General features: G+C 32.7%; 1 protein-coding gene across 5 annotated transcripts in view; it reads right to left on the bottom strand.

Annotated features, from left to right (window-relative positions):
* PAPOLA (poly(A) polymerase alpha) overlaps nt 1-19,550 on the bottom strand; it is a 67,669-nt gene that overhangs the window by 23,751 nt on the left and 24,368 nt on the right. For 4 of the 5 annotated variants that reach the window (XM_037831919.1, XM_037831917.1, XM_037831918.1 and 1 more), the window contains exons 10-17: nt 18,742-18,814; nt 17,309-17,429; nt 16,337-16,421; nt 11,076-11,129; nt 10,448-10,567; nt 8,845-8,954; nt 5,191-5,312; nt 673-815 (exon numbers count right to left, since the gene is read on the bottom strand). In XM_037831919.1, coding sequence (XP_037687847.1) covers nt 673-815; nt 5,191-5,312; nt 8,845-8,954; nt 10,448-10,567; nt 11,076-11,129; nt 16,337-16,421; nt 17,309-17,429; nt 18,742-18,814 — 828 coding nt within the window. Of the gene's footprint in view, nt 1-672; nt 816-5,190; nt 5,313-5,357; nt 6,498-8,844; nt 8,955-10,447; nt 10,568-11,075; nt 11,130-16,336; nt 16,422-17,308; nt 17,430-18,741; nt 18,815-19,550 lie in introns of those variants that run through there. The other variant, XM_037831920.1, reaches the window with a different exon arrangement.

Raw genomic sequence — 19,550 nt, 5'->3', positions numbered from 1 at the left:
AAATTGCATTAAGAAAATATGCATACGAAGTCCAAAGAAGAAAGCTGAATCCATCCATTACACAGTCAACTTCTATTATGCACTCATTCCAAGAACCAACCCCACTCCATGACTTTGGCATTTGTTCTACTTTAACTGCTAATCCAATTTTAAAACCCCCCTTTTGAAAGATGAAATGTAACATGCACATTTAGAAAAGTGCTTAAGTGTTAACTTGTTGATTAACAAAGTGAACTAATCAGTATAACCATCACATTCATTTTAAAACTAGAAGCAAACACTGAAAAGACTTACAGAAGCAAATGTGAATATGGCTTTTTGTGTTCTAATTTTTACCACCATAAGCATGTACCTCATTCATAAGAAAAAATTTTCAAGTGTTCTAAATGTTTTTAGAGATACTTTAATTCTAAAAAAGGTTTCTCTAACTAAAACCAACCCACACTGATCTTCGACTTCTTTAGAAGATCCCTAATATTTCATTGATCCACTCCCCTGCTACGAAGGCACAAGCAGCTCCAGACAGAGTTGGCTTGTCTCTTCTCCTCAGTACACAGTGCAGTTCACTGTGGGTTGCAGACATCTCAATTCATGAATCTGGAGGAATTACGACACTAACATTCATTCGTATCTGAACCAAGACCTATCACATTTCCCTTTTTACCCTCTTACCCCTGAGAGCTGCCAGAACTATTCAATGGACTGGTCTTCAGAGCACTAGTAGGTGAAGGCACAGACATGCTGTTATCACTGTCGACAGACAAGTCGAGGCTGCTGTCATTCAGGGCTGTCAATTTGACACCTTCTGCTGAATGCTGCAATCAATAAAAAAACTTAATCAAATGTATATTTCACTCAGATCAATGAAACATGAGTACCTTTTATTTAAGTGAAATACGGTTTCTATCAAAAAGCACACATCAGTAGTTTTATGAAAATCAGAAGTGCCATGCTGACTGTAAAAGGCAAAGATCTGGAAGTCACGTATTTCCTGACATCTAAGAGGTTTTCGACTTAACTACAGTTCTACATGGAAAGAGAAAGTAGTGTGGAATGCTACATTATATGTATACACTGATTGTGAGACACACTGCAACTTAAAAAAGCATTACAGTATGAAAACATGCATCTTGAATCAGAGGATTATAATTTGTGTGTGCATGTGTGAAAGAAAAAAGTCTTAGTGATAAACACAACACTAACAGTGAGTATCTCTGGATAGCAGGATTAGAAGTGGGTTTTTTTAAAAGCTATTTCTATTATTCTACAAAGAGCATAAAAATTATGGAATTAAAATATCCATCAACTACAATTTAGTGCCATGCATTACAGTTTGTCAATAAAGAGCCTTTCAATAAACTGAGCCTCTCTCAAAAGCAAGAGATTTCTGGTGCTCTATATGAAACTCAGGATTTTAATGAAGTACATTTAATACTGTAAAGTATCCTATGAAACGAGGAGAAATAATTTTCTGAAAATTTAACCAACTATCCATAAACAGAAATTCTAATGTTGGTCCTGCTTCGAAGAAATGAAAGCACTCAAAAGCAGACAGCTCATGTTGGAAAACAAAATAAAATTTAAAAAAGCGAACAGACTTATGCATTTTTTATGAAGTAATAATATCTACAATTACTTTATAAAAAGTTTTAATATTTGCATTCAGTACTAGTCTATCATATTGATTTCTTCAGTTTCATTTTCTTTAGAATACTTTGTAGTCTCAGTGTTCACTTACTTCCAGAAACATTTTAATGGAAATAATTTACACTACTGTCAGAAACCCACACACACATATGTTTGTTCTCCAGTTTCCCAAATGATATCCTTTCATTTAGCAATACACAGACGACACTGTGGACACAAATCAGTACTGACCAAATAGGGAAGATGAGATTTGGAAGAAGAGGTGAGACTAATGCCATTTGCTTATCAAGTCAGCTATGAAACAAATTTTCTAATATTCTAAATAAACATCTTTCTTATGCAAAATGCTACCAATCTCACTCTCCATTGCACTTGAGAAGAGTTTGTTCAAATAATAAAATGCTTCATTGAAGAACTGTACTCAAATACATATGAGATAACTGGCTATTGGGGATAATCTGTGAACGTGAAAGTTTAACTGGCTGGTCTGAATGCAAAACAGCATTAAGTCACCCTGCTTTGTCTTTGTGTCTATATCAAATTTGGCAGCAAAAGATCCCAAAGTCAAATAATCACAAAAATTCTACCAATGCTTTCTAATAAAACATAAATAAGAAAGACAGCATACTACACCGAGACGTCAACAACACACACTTCACAGGAAGATCTAGATCCAACTCACAGCTTTTGAACTGAATTGAATCTACATGATCTCAGGCATGTTTCTTAACCACTCTGTTTCCTCTATCAGACAGACCATACCTGTGGGCTGCCTGAACAATAAATATAGAAAAAGACTGGCACAGTACTTTGCAATTATCAGTTAATAAAGGGAAGTCCAAAGAAAACATTCATGGATATGATTTCTTGACGCTTCTTGGTTATAAAACAGGAAAATGCTATTTTATTAATGGCAACTTGATAAAAAATCTAAATGGTCTCAAATAAAAGATACATTTAATAAATCATACTGTGTCTATAAAAAGAAATACTACACAGCCACTAAAAATGTCATATGGATAGATGGTCAAAATACACTAAGCACCAAAAAAAAAAAGGAAGATCACCAAATGGTAAGTATCATCGAAACCTTTAAAAAAAAAACATATTATGTGCAGGTATATGTGTGCTGAATAGTCTTTGTAGAAATAAACTAAAATGTTAAGAGGAGCCATTTCTAAGTGATGAGATTAGTTACCCGATTGATAAAAAAAAAAATTACTGGAGTAAACAAACTCATCATTAATGGCTCTTTTTATATTCTAGAAGACTATATCTAGAGAAATACTACCTTGGAAATACAATAAAAATAAAACATTAAAATTTATTGAAACCATAAGCTGGTCATTTCCAAACATCAAATACTCCATTTAAATGATAATAGTAAGAGTCTGAAAAGGCAATCTGAATCAAGGATTCAGGAAAATGTAATTACCACAGCTATAAATAGCTGTTTTAATGTAGAAAAAGTTAAGCATTAAAGAACAAACTCCATTTTCATTACTTCTAAAAACACAAAATATGTTTATATGTATTAATACACATTTAAGTGCAAATGCTTTAAGCCCATCAACAATACCCGATGAACAATTAGAAGACAAATGTTTGACACCTTAAATGTAATCTTTTATTTTAAAAAATGAAATATGCTTTTTAAAACTCCATCATGGGATGGAGAACATCTTCTTGACCAAAAGGGGAATGTGAAAGGAAATGAAATAAGCTTCAGTGGCAGAGAGATTCCAAAAGGAGCCGAGAGGTCACTCTGGTGGGCACTCTTATGCACACTTTAGACAACCCTTTTTAGGTTCCAAAGAATTGGGGTAGCTGGTGGTGGATACCTGAAACTATCAAACTACAACCCAGAACCCATGAATCTCGAAGACAGTTGTATAAAAATGTAGCTTATGAGGGGTGACAATGGGATTGGGAAAGCCATAATGACCACACTCCACTTTGTCTAGTTTATGGATGGATGAGTAGAAAAATAGGGGAAGGAAACAAACAGACAAAGGTACCCAGTGTTCTTTTTTACTTCAATTGCTCTTTTTCACTCTAATTACTATTCTTGTTATTTTTGTGTGTGTGCTAATGAAGGTGTCAGGGATTGATTTAGGTGATGAATGTACAACTATGTAATGGTACTGTGAACAATCGAATGTACGATTTGTTTTGTATGTGTGGTATTTGAATATATCTCAATAAAATGAAGATAAAAAAATAAATAACTTCTGAGACTGCAAAAAAAAAAAAAACTGCATTACAGAAACAAAAAAAAACACAAAAAAACAAAAAACCCAACATATTTCCCTACCCAAGTTATTAATAATACTGACAATCATGGTAACAACAGAAGCTAATAGGAATATTTACTGTGCATTAGGCTCTAGTCTAAACCCATTATGTGTACCCACTCATTCAATCCTCACAAAACACCTAAGGAGATAGCTAAAAATATTATCTCAATTTTAGAGACAAAGTAAATCAGGAGACATTCATTCATTTCATAACTTGCTCAAGTCTGACAGCAAGGAAGCAGTGAACCCGAATTTGAGTCAGGAAGTCTACTAGCGTCCTTGTCCTTAATGTTAATGCTTTTGTACCATAATCTATTCTATTCATAATACATTCTATGTTTTAAGAAACAAAATATTATAAAGTTGAAGCCCACTGTGTATTCATTTCATTCCCTTCTCCCCACCCAACCCAGCTCTAGAAAACCAAACATTATCCTGAAAGCAATCATTCTCTACCATACTTTTATTTCATACTCTCTCCTCAACAATACTGTTTTACAAGTTTTTGAACTTGTAAACTATGTGCTACCTATGTTTCCACAAATTTTTTATTCACTATTAATAAATGCAGTTCTAAGCTCATTAAAGTATTCCATTATAGAAATAAGCCATGTATTTTTAAAACCACTTAAAGAAAAAAATGTAAAATGCTATCTCTGCACTAAAATTCCAATATGCCTTCTACAATGAGTCCAAATAAGGGGAAAATGGCTCTAAGTTATTAAAAAACAAGAAATAACATTTGAACAATGTACTGCAAAATATAGTTAACCCTAGGGAAGGATGCCAGTGATCCTTTTTATACTGAGTATTTTTAAATTTTTAAGTAATATACATGCATCGTTTTTACATTCCCCAAAATAAGCCATTTTCGTTAAAAGATTTCCACATTACTTGATCCACATATCAACTGACTAGTTTTTTTTTGTCACTTTTTAAAGGAAGGAAAAGTAGATATTGATGGGGGATTTTAAATGGCTAAGAATAAAAGTCTTTTAAAAAAGAATATGATCATGTACAAAAGACAGGTACAAAGCATCACCACTAATTTCTCTGAAGTGTGTATGAGAGACCTGATTAGGAGCAAGATTTCACAATACAATTGCTCCATATAACAGAGTTTAAAAATACTATGATCTATTTCAAATATGACTTATTATCAACTGAGCCAAGATTTTGAAATAGTGATAAACTGGATGCATAAAACATTGTTAGTAATGCTTCTGTAAGTACTTTCTAAATTTACCTTTTTCTTTTTCTGAAGCACATGATTAGGTAGTAGTTGATGGAGTTGCTTTTTTTTTACATGCATTGCAGCAATTTTCATATCCACCTCAAACATCTTGCTGTTTATTGCTTGCCTATAAACTACACAATTAGGAAATTGTTAAAGAAACAGAAACATTTTAATAAAAGCAGTTAAACTCAACCACGAGGATCTATTCTAAATAGAGACACTTTTTCAATCAATACCGCCTTATCTTTAAAATTATCAGGTCAAATCACTCATTGATTTTACCACAAGATGTACATGAGGAATAAAAGCATAAAGATTAATTCTGCCAGTGTAACTTTAATAAATTGCAGAATTGGAGAAAAAGGGCTTTTTAACACATACTCTTTTGTGATACCAGTAGAATTTGAAGTTCTAACCCAAGTATGTAACACATGCAGGAAAATAAAAGTCAAACCCATGGAACTATAACTGAGAGATAGCTTTTCTAGAGTCTGTAAGATAAAATACTAAGGTAAGTGATGACATATTTTCTATTATAGAAATAGCACAAATAACAGAGGTCACAGGAACAACAGGAAAATACTAAAAATAAATAAATGCAAATTATTTAGGTCCACTGGGCACCAAAATAGAAAAATTCACTCAGTCATACAAATATCCCTTGAGCACCTATAATATACCAAACTGTTCTAGACCAGTGATCAAGAGAAACCAAAATAGCCTCACAGAATCCACATTCTAATGAAGAGAATGCAAAAAAAACAGAAAAGAAATCAAATAAGTAAAATATATGTCAGACGGTGATATGTGCCATGGAGAAAAATGGAGTAAGGAAGAGGACAGGGAGCATAGCCTAAAAAGTGAAATGGCATTTTTGAGTGGAGACTTAAATGAAAATGAGGAAGCAAGCTGAGGGTATCTGCTGGAATCACATTTCAGAGACAGTAAACACCAAGGACAAAATGCACTGAGTAGGGAACATGCCTGGAATGCTTGAAGTAAAAAGCAAAAAGGCCATTGAGGGAAGAGAAAAGCGGAAAGTCATAATCCTTTACCTTCAACTCTAAAATCTCAAAAGGTTTCAACACAGAAGTCTTCTAAATTTGGCACAAAAATTCACCTTGCAACAAAACCTGATCTGAACTATTTGTGGCTATTTGGTCTTTTTCTTTTGCCTAATGTGTTCCCTAAAGAAATGCCACTGCCTTTGATAACCACATGCTACTCCAGGTGCCACTGGGTATGTTATGTAATATAAAGTATATGAACTTTATTACCTTTCTGGCCCGAAGACATATGGTTAAAGGATTGTGGACCTAAAAAAAGAAAATGATTCCGAGACATAATGGGAAGGTCAGATCAGGTAGAGGTTTGCAAACCACAATAAGGACTTGGACTTTTATTCTAAATGGAGTAAAAGTGAGGAGCCATTATAAATTTTAAGGAGGTGAGACGTGATTTGGCTTAAAAAGATCACTCTGGATACTGGTTGAGAGGAGAGGAAAGGCAGAACAGGAAAGATATATGGCAGCGGTAGTAATCCACCAGAGCAATGATAGTGGCTTGTACCAGGGTGACAAGTGTTGTAAATAGCAGAAGTGGCAGTAATCTCAATGCATTCTGAAAGCAGAGGCAATGTGATTCAGTAATGGACTGATATGGAGTAGGGGAAAAAGAGGAGTCAAGGATGATTCCAAAGCTTCCAGCTAGAACAACTAGAAAAATGCAGCTGCCAATAATTGAGATCAAAAAGTCTTCATAAGAAACAAGCTGGGACCAGAGAAATGAAGAGTTCAGGTTTGAATGTGTGAAATTTGTTTTACTAAAAAAATCCCTGACATTAAGGATTCCATTAAAATGTTTCAAGATACAGGACAACTAAATATTTCTTACCTAAAGTACCTAAGAGTTCTTTCAAAATCTTGATGGTTCACTAATAACAATCTTTGATAAGTTAACTTGAAGGCAATGTACAAAACAAATTTTAGAATCAAGTTCTCGCTCCATGACTTAGTGCATAAACGGTTTCAGTTAACAAGGGTTATTTTTACTTCGGAAAAAAACACTTCGGTGGTACTCAGAAGGTGGAGTGTCAGTCTCCAGATGATATCCTAGAAATCTGTGGGGGTGTTTTTCTCGTCACAATGATAAAGGGTTGTAACTGGCTAGGGATGTTAGATATGCTGCAATGTGTACAGTTCCTCACAATAAAGAATTATCCCATGTCCTACCTATATTCCTAAAGATGAAAAACCTACTTAAAAATTATTTCAACCAAGAACCTAACTCAATTTTACATAAAACAATGTATTTTTAATCTAAATTTTCTAGGAATGCAACTACCATATTGTAAAGCAAGAGAAGATTGTCTTTTGTTGTAGTTGAAACTTTTACTTTGACCATGCCACCGATATAACACTGCTGATGGTATCTGAATCAGTGTAACACCCCTATCAGTTGGAATTCACAGATGTGACACCACCAGTAATAAGATGCAAGCACCTGACTATTTACGTACGTCCTCTACTGTCATTGTACCCAATTACATAATGAAATACTTATTCTTTTTCTTTTATTTCACCTTTATTACAGTTAGCACATTGATTTTCAGAATTTTAATTCATACACACAAGTCATTATTCACAGCATTGTCATCGTTAAATGAAAGCATCTTACCATAGTATCTAAACTTAAGAGATTGATTTTTAAATGAAACACACTGTAAAAATTTAATCTAATTTGGATGCTTGTATGGTATGTGAATAAACCTTAATAAAAAATTTTTTTTAATTTAATCTAATTTCTACTTAAAGTCCTAGCATTACTCAATTTCTTTAATTCATTATATGTGACTATGAAGAAGTCACCTATTCCACATTAAAAAAGTTAACCAAATTATTCAATTTTTCCCTTTTTCTCTCTGTAGGTAGGCAAAAAATAAATGTGAAATCTCAATGTTCTCTGGGAAAACTCCTTAACCCAGCTAGATAGCTAAAAATGCCAATTGTTGATATTTTTAAAAATTGAGGTGGGGTTGGGGAGGGGATATTTGAAAGAGAATAGAATTAATCCTTAAAGAGATGCACAGTTGTCCATATGCCTATTCACCATTTCCTTAAAAGTTGTGCATGTGCATATAGCTTTAGCTTTTGTCATCTATGCCCACCATTTGGTCTTTAGTTAAAATGCACTAAAATAATCTTTATAGGTCAATGTGAAATGTAAATCACCCTACTCTCTACCCATGAATTAACACTTAAACATACATTGACCATACAGAATAAATTTCTTCCAAGTCATCAGAAGTTCAGCTTCATCAATTCCAAAGGTTCAAGATTATATTAAGAAAGTCACAAACAGGTACAGTCTTTTAAGACATTCATATACTCAGGTTGTTTCTAATTTCATAAGTAACGTGGATAAATCAAATTTAAATTTTTTCTACTTACTTTAAGGTCTGCCATTAATAGAGAAAAATCATTTATACACTGGACACTACTGAAACTAGTAACTAATGCAAAACCATTAAAATTATTTTGAAGATCAAACTTTAATATTCCCAAGTAATCTGAACAGTTACTGCAAATATCACTCTGGTGTACATCAGGACTGATTCAAATATGTAAGTACACAAATGTTTTAATTATCCAAGTAGAGACATACCTGTATCTGTGAAAGACTGAATATCATAGGTCAGATCAACACTGAGGTTTTCGGAATTTTCTGTTTTTTTAAACACTAAACCAATCACCCACATTGTACGAAATTCTTCCCTGCAAAGTAAGAGCATTACTGTGGTTTATCAGGACTTCATGTAAATATTGCTAGCAATGTGGTTACAACCTAAAGAATGTGGAAATCTTGAAAACAAATGTATAGGCAAACTATGTTTTAAATTGAAATACCATCAAAACTCACTTAAATGCTGCCCCTACACTTGTTTTCTATATTCCTATTCCATATAAACCATCAGGATTCCAGTGCAAATATACTCATACTATCTATAGTTTGATAGCCAATGCCCTTGATGAGGATTCTCAAGCATCAAAGGAACTGTAATCAAAGAAAAATTACATCCAAACTGATGAAGGAAAAAGAACAGCTTTTTAGAAAAATCTGAAACAAAAAAGGATGTTCTAGACACAAAAACATTAACTAGAACTCAAATATATATTCCTTACTTTTAAAACTCAATTGATTTTTTGGAGTAATGAAAATGTTCAAAGATAGATTGTGGTGATGAATGCACTACTATGAACAACTGATTATACACTCTGGAGCACTGTATGTTATGTGACTGCATCTCAATAAAATTGCATTAAAAAAACTCAATAAAAAAGCCACATAAACAGAATTTCACTGTAGCATAACTGAGGAAAGTGGTGATTCAGCTACTTTTGAACATTTCATGGTGTATCTACTGAAACATCACAGTCTTTAAATCATTAAAATTGCAGTAACATAAAATTGTAAAAAAAAAACAAACAAAAAAACAAAACCCCACAAATAACAGAACTCATTCATATGACTACAACAGAAAAAAAGAAATTCTATATATATGGAAAGAAACAACCAGAATCCCAGTAACAGCTAATCTGTAATGACAGGATCTTCAGTGATCCTTTCACCTATACTTTTCAATATTTAATATTGCTTTCTTTTTTACAATTAAAAAGAGTTCATTACTGATAATACACTTTCACCCTCCAAATGCAATACAGGCAAAGGAGTCTCAAATTAAGTAATACAGCAACAAATCAGCCACTGACCTATAAAAGACCCTTAAAAGGATAAAGCAAGCCTGCTTTGATTAGCAGATGTTCTCAGTATGTTCCAAAATCCATCACAAATCAGATTTTTCGAAGGACAAAATCAAAGTATAATCCTTTTAAAAAAATTAAGATAAAAAGTAAAGACTAATGCTTGGTATATAGCACTATTCCAACAATCGTGCAAAACAGGAGAGAAGAAAGGAATGTTAAGAGGAATGCTCAAGCAGTTCTGGGACAAATCCTCAGAACGTGAACTCTAATTAGTCAACAGGTATCTCATCATTAGAGATAGTTATCAGAGAAAATGTATTTCAGTGCTAATTTTTCTTAAGAAATAGTCTTTCTCTTCAATGTTTCTGATCAGGAAAAGCAAGGCTATAAATTCCAAATTAAGGTTTTGAATAGTGAGCCTAAATATAGAAAATTACCTATAAAAGCTTCTACTGATGAAAGTTGAAAAGGGGAAGAGGGAATTAAATTAGAAAACTGCTTACTTGTCAGGATTTTCTTTGGGAGCTGGAAATGACTGGGGATTCACATGAGCCAGTGTGATAAATTCATTCTTCTCCAAACTTCCAACTAGGATTCGGATTTTTGATTCCACCAAGCCCACCCTGAACAAATGTCACTTAGCATTACTGAAAGTTTTGGTAAACTTAAAAAAGAATTATAAAATATGTTTATGTAATATAAAGGTTACAATAACAAGCATACACACGAGTAGTTTACTGTCAGAATGCCACAGATAAAACTAAAGCCTTGTGCTCTAACAAAAAATGAGGCAGAAACAATCAACTTTTCTCCCATAAAAGGAAGAGAACCAAACCACATTTCATTCAAACCAAAAGTTACAAGATACATTCCCACAAATATTTAAAAAAGAAAAAAACAGCAAGCTAAAACAAGGCACTTTAGATATATTTAAGAAATGTTACATGCATCTGTACGAAGCAAATAAAAATTAAGTTGTATACAGATTCCCTAATTCCTATACTTCCATTACAAGTTGTAGAGTTTCCTTCTCAAACAAATCAAAACCAAACTGGATGTTTTAAGGATTTCCTTCCATCTCCTATTTTGTTCTGTGGTTATTTTTTCTGTGAAGTCTAGTATCATACTCACCATTCTAGGCGTTGTTTTTCTGTTGGTGCACTTGCTAGAAGTACAATATAATGCCTTTGAAGATAAAGACAACATGCTATTTATTTTATTTAAGTGCTATGTGCTGGATATTAAAACCATAATATAATAAGCGTCTTTACAGTTAAAAAAAAACATCAATTTAGCAAGGGGGTTTGAAATCTCAATACGCACATAAAAGCATAAGCTAAATTTCACAAGTTTCAAATTATTGGTGAATTTAATTCTGAAAAAAAGTAATTTTATGAATAATTATAATAAAAAGCACCTTAATTCAAGAACACTGAATAAACATTAACTGACTGTTCCATTCAATGACTCAGGTGGAATGCTCTACCTTTTCAAAAGTATGAAATCTAAGAGCTGCTCACTGAAATATAATCTATTAAAACAAAACTTTCGATGGAAACAACATACCAGGGGCTTTGGCCACAAATATGTGATCACTAAATATAGCTATTACATTGATGACTTCAAAATAGTATCAAATATATCATGCTTTTTAATTCAAATTAAAGGTAGCAAAAGTTAAACTGAATACTGATGTCAGGTCATGTCTTTTTTCATGGAACAAAACAACTATCTATGACACAAAGAAACACCACTCACATGAGAGTGAAAATTCAATCCCTTTTAAATTAGAGAAAAGGTACGTTTTCATTTTAGAAAATACCATCATGATCAAACATCTAGTCTCAAACCATTTTTAAAACAAACTATTACAACTAAAGGATAATGTATAAATCAATTTCGTAAGACTGAAAAATTTCAGCGCAATATACCCTTCTACAGTATCCAGTTTAGAAGTGCCGGGAGTCAAACTTCTCACCAGAAACTACTTCATAAAGCAAACTGACATCATTATGTAGTATAGATCCTGGTTAGAAAAGTGGGAATATAACCAAGAACAATTTTTTGTTTAACTTCTCTAAACAATGGAATCTTTTATGATGTCTTCTATCACATTTTTACAAGTGAGGTTTCTGACCAAAAGCAAAAGTCTGACCTTGACCTGGAAAAAAACTAATTAACTAGTTTAGGTTAGCCAAGAAAAATATAACATTTAGGCAAAGGACACTGAAGGTTTTACAAGGTTAAACATCTTTTAATCATACTTCCTTAAAAAGCCCATTTGATTATTATTTATGCTCACAAAGCACTGAAAAATAGTTCTGATACTCCGTGACTATTTAACCATAGACAAGGCTTATATGCATCTGTGAAACAGAGTAACAGTACCTGTCAAAATGACAGATGAACTGTGAAGTTGAAATGTAACTTCAAGTATTATTAATCTAAGGTAACAGATGAACATCAAACATGGAAATAGATATGTGAATATTCAGTCCAAATTCAATCAGACCAATACTTTCTTTATCAGTTCATCTGTTCAGCATCATTTGGAGCAATTCAAATACACAGAGCAGGCATATGGCCTCTGAGTATACAATAAAAGTCACATAAAAGCACTAGAGGGTCAGCCATTTTATAAACAGAAAAACCCCTAAAACCCACACTTGGGGCCCTTAAAAGTTTTTAAATCAAAATCCTAACAAACTCAGTAACTTGATTTTCTAGGTTGCTGGGAGACTGAAATGGCCAACTGCTTTAAAAAAGGGGGGGGGGGGGGAGATGGGTAGACGAAAGCTCTCTGGCAAAGTATAATAACTTAAAACAAGAGACGGCAAAGTATAAAAAGCAAGCATGCAAACAAAAACTCAAAAACACAAAGTTATCTTGGACTACCTAGCATAGAGACAAAAGTCCCTCACAGTCCCTAAATCACTACTTTACCAAACTGCTGAAATGAGTATTATTAATGACCCACCAGAGTCTTCAATAAAAGCTTAAATGATGATCAATATTCTCTTTTTATGAGGGCAAAATAATTCATTTGAACATAATTTTGTTAGCAGTTAAAAGGTCAGTTGTTCAATTTTGGGTCCTACTGAAATCCAGGGGTGGAAAAATACCTCTTCTGAACTTTGTTAATGCACAAAGGCATCTGTTTACTTATTGTTAAAAGCATTAAATTGGTCTAAGGAATATTGTAAGCTGAGGTTATATGTCAGTTTATTCAGCCACATTTAAACAAATTTGAAGAGGAATATAAAATGCAGTAATTTAGATAATGTGCAATTATTTTCTTTCAGCCATTAGCAATTAGTTTACAGAACACTCATCCATCTAAGAAATGAAAAACAAAATCCCAACCTTGTTCTTCTAAAAATCACCTACATGTTGTTAAGTTTAAAAAACCAGAACTACAAATTCAATTCCTAAGATCCCTTTTAAAGCACAGGGACCAAGCAAAAGTACCACTAAATTTAGGCTCCATTATTTTGTAGCTCTACCAAATAATGATCCTCTATTTTGCCCCTAGAAAGAAGTTAAGTCATCCTTCTAAACATGATCTGTGAATAACCACATCCTTCAGGATGAAGGAATCTTCACTCAACACAAGTACATTCCACAAGAAATAAGGTACTCTGAACTGCCACTTAAGATTGTCATGCTTAAGATGCTCAAATGCCTTTAAAAGACACTTTGAAGTCTTAGTGCAATTCACTTGTCGTTGAGTTTTCCACAAATTTAGATTACCATGGTTTCCAATAAAAATGTAACTATGAAAATGTACCCCAAATAAATTAAAACCTATTTTAAATCTCCCAAGAGCATCTAAATTAGTTGCTGTATTACCTGTAACTATTTAGTAAAGAAGTACACTATAAATTAGGTTTCCCTAGCCATTTTACCTTGACAGATCATAGCTCAAAAAATGTGAACTTAAACATCTAGTTCTCAAAAACTATTGCAATTCTTTGATCTTTAAGTAACTAAGCCTAAACAGTAGAGATAGAGTGTACTATAAAAGTTTTTAAGCATGCTTTAAGGCCAAATTATTTTATATACATACTTGTTTAATGTTAAATTATTAATCTTACATCTCAGGGAACATTCTGGGCTTTTTTTCCCCCATTACCTTCCGTTCCATGTTTCCTAGTGTGATGTGATGCCTGAAATTAGTATTTACATTCCCTATGTTTATTATTTATTTTATTGCTAGTTACTGAACTATTAAATATATGAGGAACATGAAAAATATTTTCTTAAAACTATTTAAAATTCCACAAAGCAACATTACCAGGTTTTTCTCAAGGAATGCTGGTATTTCAATTTCTAGAAGATGACTTGTCCATTTTTTAAGACAAATGAAATTTTCTCCATGGTACCCTCCCTTCCAAGAATGACAAACATTTTAACAATTTTAAATCCTATACATATCAATTATCAATACTTTCAGTATATGCTTCAAATAAGGTTTAATCAATTTTAACTCAAGGGAAAACTAAGGATTTCAATTTATTAGCATATCTAATCTTTGAAGTATTTCATATGAGGCTATGTTTTTAAAAAAACTTCCAATCTCTGAATACTCCCAAAAACCTAATGATAGTAGTCACAGGGGCCTTCTTTGGAGAAGACTTGAAAACATAAATAGAATTTGTTATAAACTCAGCCCATCATTGACATGTTTTCAAATTTTAATTCTCTCAGTACTTAAAGAGTTAAAATTCAAATTTCCTGCTATAATTTCCCTGATATGTTGCTACTTTCTCAAATCTAACACATTTAAATAGTTTCTGATATGCTAAATGAAAGTACAAACTGGCTTGTATCAGAATTCAGTAAGACAGTTTAAATCACATTTTACAAAGTATCAAATAGTCTTGAATCGAGTCAGAGCTTTTATGTACAATTTAGCAAAGACCGATGTATAGTTTAAGTTTTAAAGGAAAAACACTGCACAGTTTAAAAAAAAAAAAAAAAAAGCAGCTTTAAAGTTCTAGTATTGTAAACTTATTCCACCTAAATGACACTATTAAGGTCTTTTCAATTTAATCTTTCTTAATCTTTCTTTAATCTTTCTTAATGTGAGGGAAGCAACTTAAGGTACTCTCAAGAACCACATTCTACCTATTGTTTTCCCCTATGATGAAGTGACATGGGAAAAAGAATGAGACAAGCTTCATCTTTCCTTCTCAGGAATTAGAGATCCTGATAGAATTTTCTACAACACCAATTTCTTTATTCTTCTACTTACAAATAATTATCTACTGTTTTATTCTGTAGTTTAAAAAGGATCAGTGTATATTTATTAGCTTAAATGTTCAAAGGTACTTCCTCATCAGAGGTAAAAATAAAAAACAAAAGTTATCTGCCCAATGGAAAAGCACAATACACAGGGAATAAGTAATAAAACAAGAGCGTTCAATGTTATGCTACTTAAATTTTTACTGACAACACAGTACTCCCAGAACACAACAATTAAGCTGGCTCTATTATTGCTTTTTCATGCAAAAGATACAGAAACAAAACACAGAGACATCATGAAGGTCATCATTCTTGTTTTTAATTGGGGAAATAGCATAAAGTAATCTTGCTTAGATTATTACAAAATACAATCCAACACAGGATCAAATGGTCGGGAAAGTTTCAAATGTTAAAAAAAATTTTTAAGTAGGACTTTGGCAAATTTTCAGCAGAGGGCAAATAAAAGTGCAAGTCCATGGTTTTTTAAAAAATAATATTTATTATAACTTACAATTTTCATCAAGACCAATACAATTAATCAGGCTTTTAACCTGTACTAACTAAGGTACTAACCCACTACTAAAAAACACCACACCACTTAAATCCCAAGAAACGTATTTGCAGAAGTATTTGAAGGGGCTTTATTAACACTGGGTTTTGGAAAAGGTAGGCGAATAGTGTATTTTCACTACTGGAAACATTTAATTGACTATATATAGACTTTTTTTTTTTACTTTTGTCTATTTATAGAGAATCTTGATAAATAATTTTCCAAGATTGGCTGAAAATACTCAACAGAAGATACTGACTACAGATTTTAACAGTTCACCCATTTGCCAAAGTATATGGATTTTAAGAGTGTTGGTCGTCACTAACACATGCCAACAGAGTTGACATTTCTACAGTTGTAGTAGGAATTGGGTTAGATCAGTCAGCAAAACAGTAGAAAGCAAATACTACCACGAAAAAGTAAATAATAAATGGTTTACTAAAACAGTACACCCTTTATGACAGGACAGAAAATTCTGAGAGGTTTAAAGGAAAATTCAAAGCTACATTAGTTTAGCAAGAGAAGATGTCATATATGCTACTATTAAACAATTATCATTTAAGAAAGCAACATGTCCAACATGCCTTAAAATACATACTTGTACTTTTGAAAGAAGTTTGGAGCTTCAAAAAGTTTGGACCACTCTGCCTTACTCAGCAAAATTTCATCTGTGATAGCAAGACCTAAATTAAAAACATATTAAAATGTTTGCATGCTTCAGTCTAACAACCTAGAATTTTTAAAAATCTTAAAACATACCACGTGCATTCACTATAATCCTAAAAAAATCCATAATTTTACAGAATTTCAATTTATGACTTCAGAGCATATTCTTACATAACACACTTTTCAAAAAAGCTGGAAGGTTTTCTGACAGCCAGATTTCTGATAAAGTACCATTATTCTAAAATGTCATGCTTATAGACTGACTTTCCAAAAACTGAAAGCAGTACAGTTATCTGGGCAAGAAAAATCTCCCATAAACTTTGTTTCTTGCCTTCCTAAAAACAAGTTTCCTGCTTCTAAAAGCATAGTGTCTCTAGACAATAGGAAAGAATGTTAAACTTCTGAATTTCAAGCTGGTAGATGTGCCTAATTCTATATATTTGACTGCTTTCAGTCAAATCAGTCTTTCCACAGACTGTTCGGTAATAGCTGTACCTTCAAATTAACAGCACAACTCAGATTCAAAAAAGTTAAGAGGTTATTCCAAAATAATGGGCAGTTTGGCCCCAATCTTGCTCACAAAGTACATAGCCTGCTTCTCTCGTATCACCTAGTGGAGTCAAACTATGAAATCATTTTATCATTTTACATGGCAATAGTATGGCACTGAACCAGCTCAAAGGCCCAGCTAAAGATATAGCTTTAAGAGCTGGTTAATCTTCTAACAGGTAGTCAAAAATAAATTGCCTGAGAGGAATTAAACTGAATTTTAATCCAATAAATGAATGCCAAAATTCACTTCAGAGAACGCTTTCTTCGACTTAAATTACACAGCAGACTACTGGGTCTAAATTGGTATTTAAATCCTCTGTGTATAAAGGAGAGCAGAAGGATAAACACTTACCTTGTTTAAACTCCTCAACCATGACCATCCGTGTTGAAACGGACACATTGTACGTGGAGTTCTGCTGTGGGTATGCTGGTGTAATTATAGGCATAAGATGGTACCTATCACTGGGGTTTACCTACATACAACAACAGCCAATCAGTTTCTTCAAGTACATATGCAACAGATACTTGGACTTTTTTTAATCCTTTGTTAAACTGAATCAATGATTAATTTTTTTTTTATTTCATTCATAGCTGGAGTTGAGAAAGAAAAATCATGTAGAGAGACATTATTTCTATAGGAATTCTTTACAGAATCAGAGACTTGGCCTACACTAATGGTTTATTTGAATCTTTTGGACATGACTGTTTCTGCAACCTTACTAGAAATAGTGTGCCTGCTGAACAAAAAGTGTCTTTCTTGGGCATCTAGTGATGTTTAGTTTTTCTTTATTCAACAACAGAAATCGGGATGCAAACAAAGTTACACTTTTGAGAAATGTATTAGAAGATCTTTGTAAAACTTCCTTAAAACAAGACTGAAACTCAAGTTTTTAACATACCATTAACTTATAAGGAGTATAGGCTTCTTAACACATGGTGAAATTATATTATTCATGTTGATATTCTAAGAGATAATGGCACATTCAATGAACTGCTGATATTAATCTCTATCACAATTATAGTGGCTTATTTCCAAGAAGGATATTATAAATTCACTTCCCTCCAAAATTAAACGCCCTGAGGTTTGGAAAACTTGAAAATAAACTGATATAATTCAACAGAACTTGAAACTGACGAAGTCTTTCATAGGATAGCAAATTAATTTAGAAAAACAGAATTATTTCTATTCAAACTTAAATTTCTTTTATCAAATAAGGTACATGTCATAACATTTAAAATGAGTAAGCACTAGTGGTCATAACATACCAAGAAACAAACTGGAACCTCTTCTTAAACCCAACCATGTTTTTGTAATCTCTGAATATCTAAAACCAATTTTTACAATTGCATCATGGTAACTAAAGTGACAATGCTTAGAAGTTATCTGCCACGTGTAAACATTAAGCAACAACTTTTCTACAATGACCCAATTTTAACAAAATATTTAGATCAAATAAAAAAAACAGGGATTTTTAGTATCCTTTTATTTCTTTTAAGCACAAACGCCCACACAACTTTGACTTACAAGATACTTCTATATAGAATAAATTAAATGTTAGTGAGGTTGATATTAAAAACTATGTACAGTTAAACGTGGTTTACAGGGTACATAATTATGCTTCACAAATCATAGAATAGTAATATTTGAGGTAATCTTAAAGAAAGTGTAATACGGACATATTCACTCAAATACAAAAGATGGGAAGTCTCCCTGGAGTTTATGCAGATGATTTTTACTTGATATTGCACAATGTGAATTTGTAGGGGAAAAAATAATACACTAACCCTTGGGTCCCATACAGGCAAATTAAGATTGCATTCTTCGGGCTGTTTCAAAAGCACTGGATTTGGCCATTCCCTGTTTAAAAAGATTGTAGCACTTGATAAGACTATTGGATATTACATCTGAAAGTACTTTGTAAAACATACAGCATTTGTGAATGTGATTCTTCTTCCTTCATTTTGCCCTTATGGTATATATAATGTTATTCCTTTCTGTCGATGTTAGGACTACTTGAAATCATTTTCCTCTAACTATGAAGATAATGTAAACCATCTGACAGCTTTCTCAGAATGAAGACAAACATCTCTGGCTCTCAAAGGACTGATAAAGCACTTTTCAGAAATAGACGCACTACTGTAGGACAGCTGATGTGTTCACCCCAACCAAGAATAGGATAAATCCCCCTTGAGAGAAACAAAAAATCCTGTCTTTGTAACAGCTCAATCCAGAGGCAATTGAGAATAAAAAAGTTAATTCCAACTATAGGCAAAGTGGTATAATTATTAAAATCAGGAAAATTTTTCTCTACTTATGACCTAAAGGTTATTTAACATGAATAAGAGTAGTAAAACTCTGTGCCTTGAACACACTGCTTTCAAGCCTAGGTTGAAATCTAGGTTAGCTTTTTAAAATAATATTTGCTGTGTAATTGTAGCACTAAAATAAACTCTGATTTTCTTGAGTCAATCTCATCACACCTGATCACACATTTAAGCACTATCAAATCCCAAAGTTGTGGAATGTATATCAAAGCGTGGCACAGTTAAGTTAGAAATTGTTTCCAATAACACTTCCATAAAATTACTAGAAT

This window comes from Choloepus didactylus, chromosome 4 (genome assembly GCF_015220235.1).
Source record: "Choloepus didactylus isolate mChoDid1 chromosome 4, mChoDid1.pri, whole genome shotgun sequence".
Taxonomy (NCBI): Eukaryota; Metazoa; Chordata; class Mammalia; order Pilosa; family Megalonychidae; genus Choloepus; species Choloepus didactylus.
This window is presented reverse-complemented; position numbering and strand designations above follow the sequence as displayed.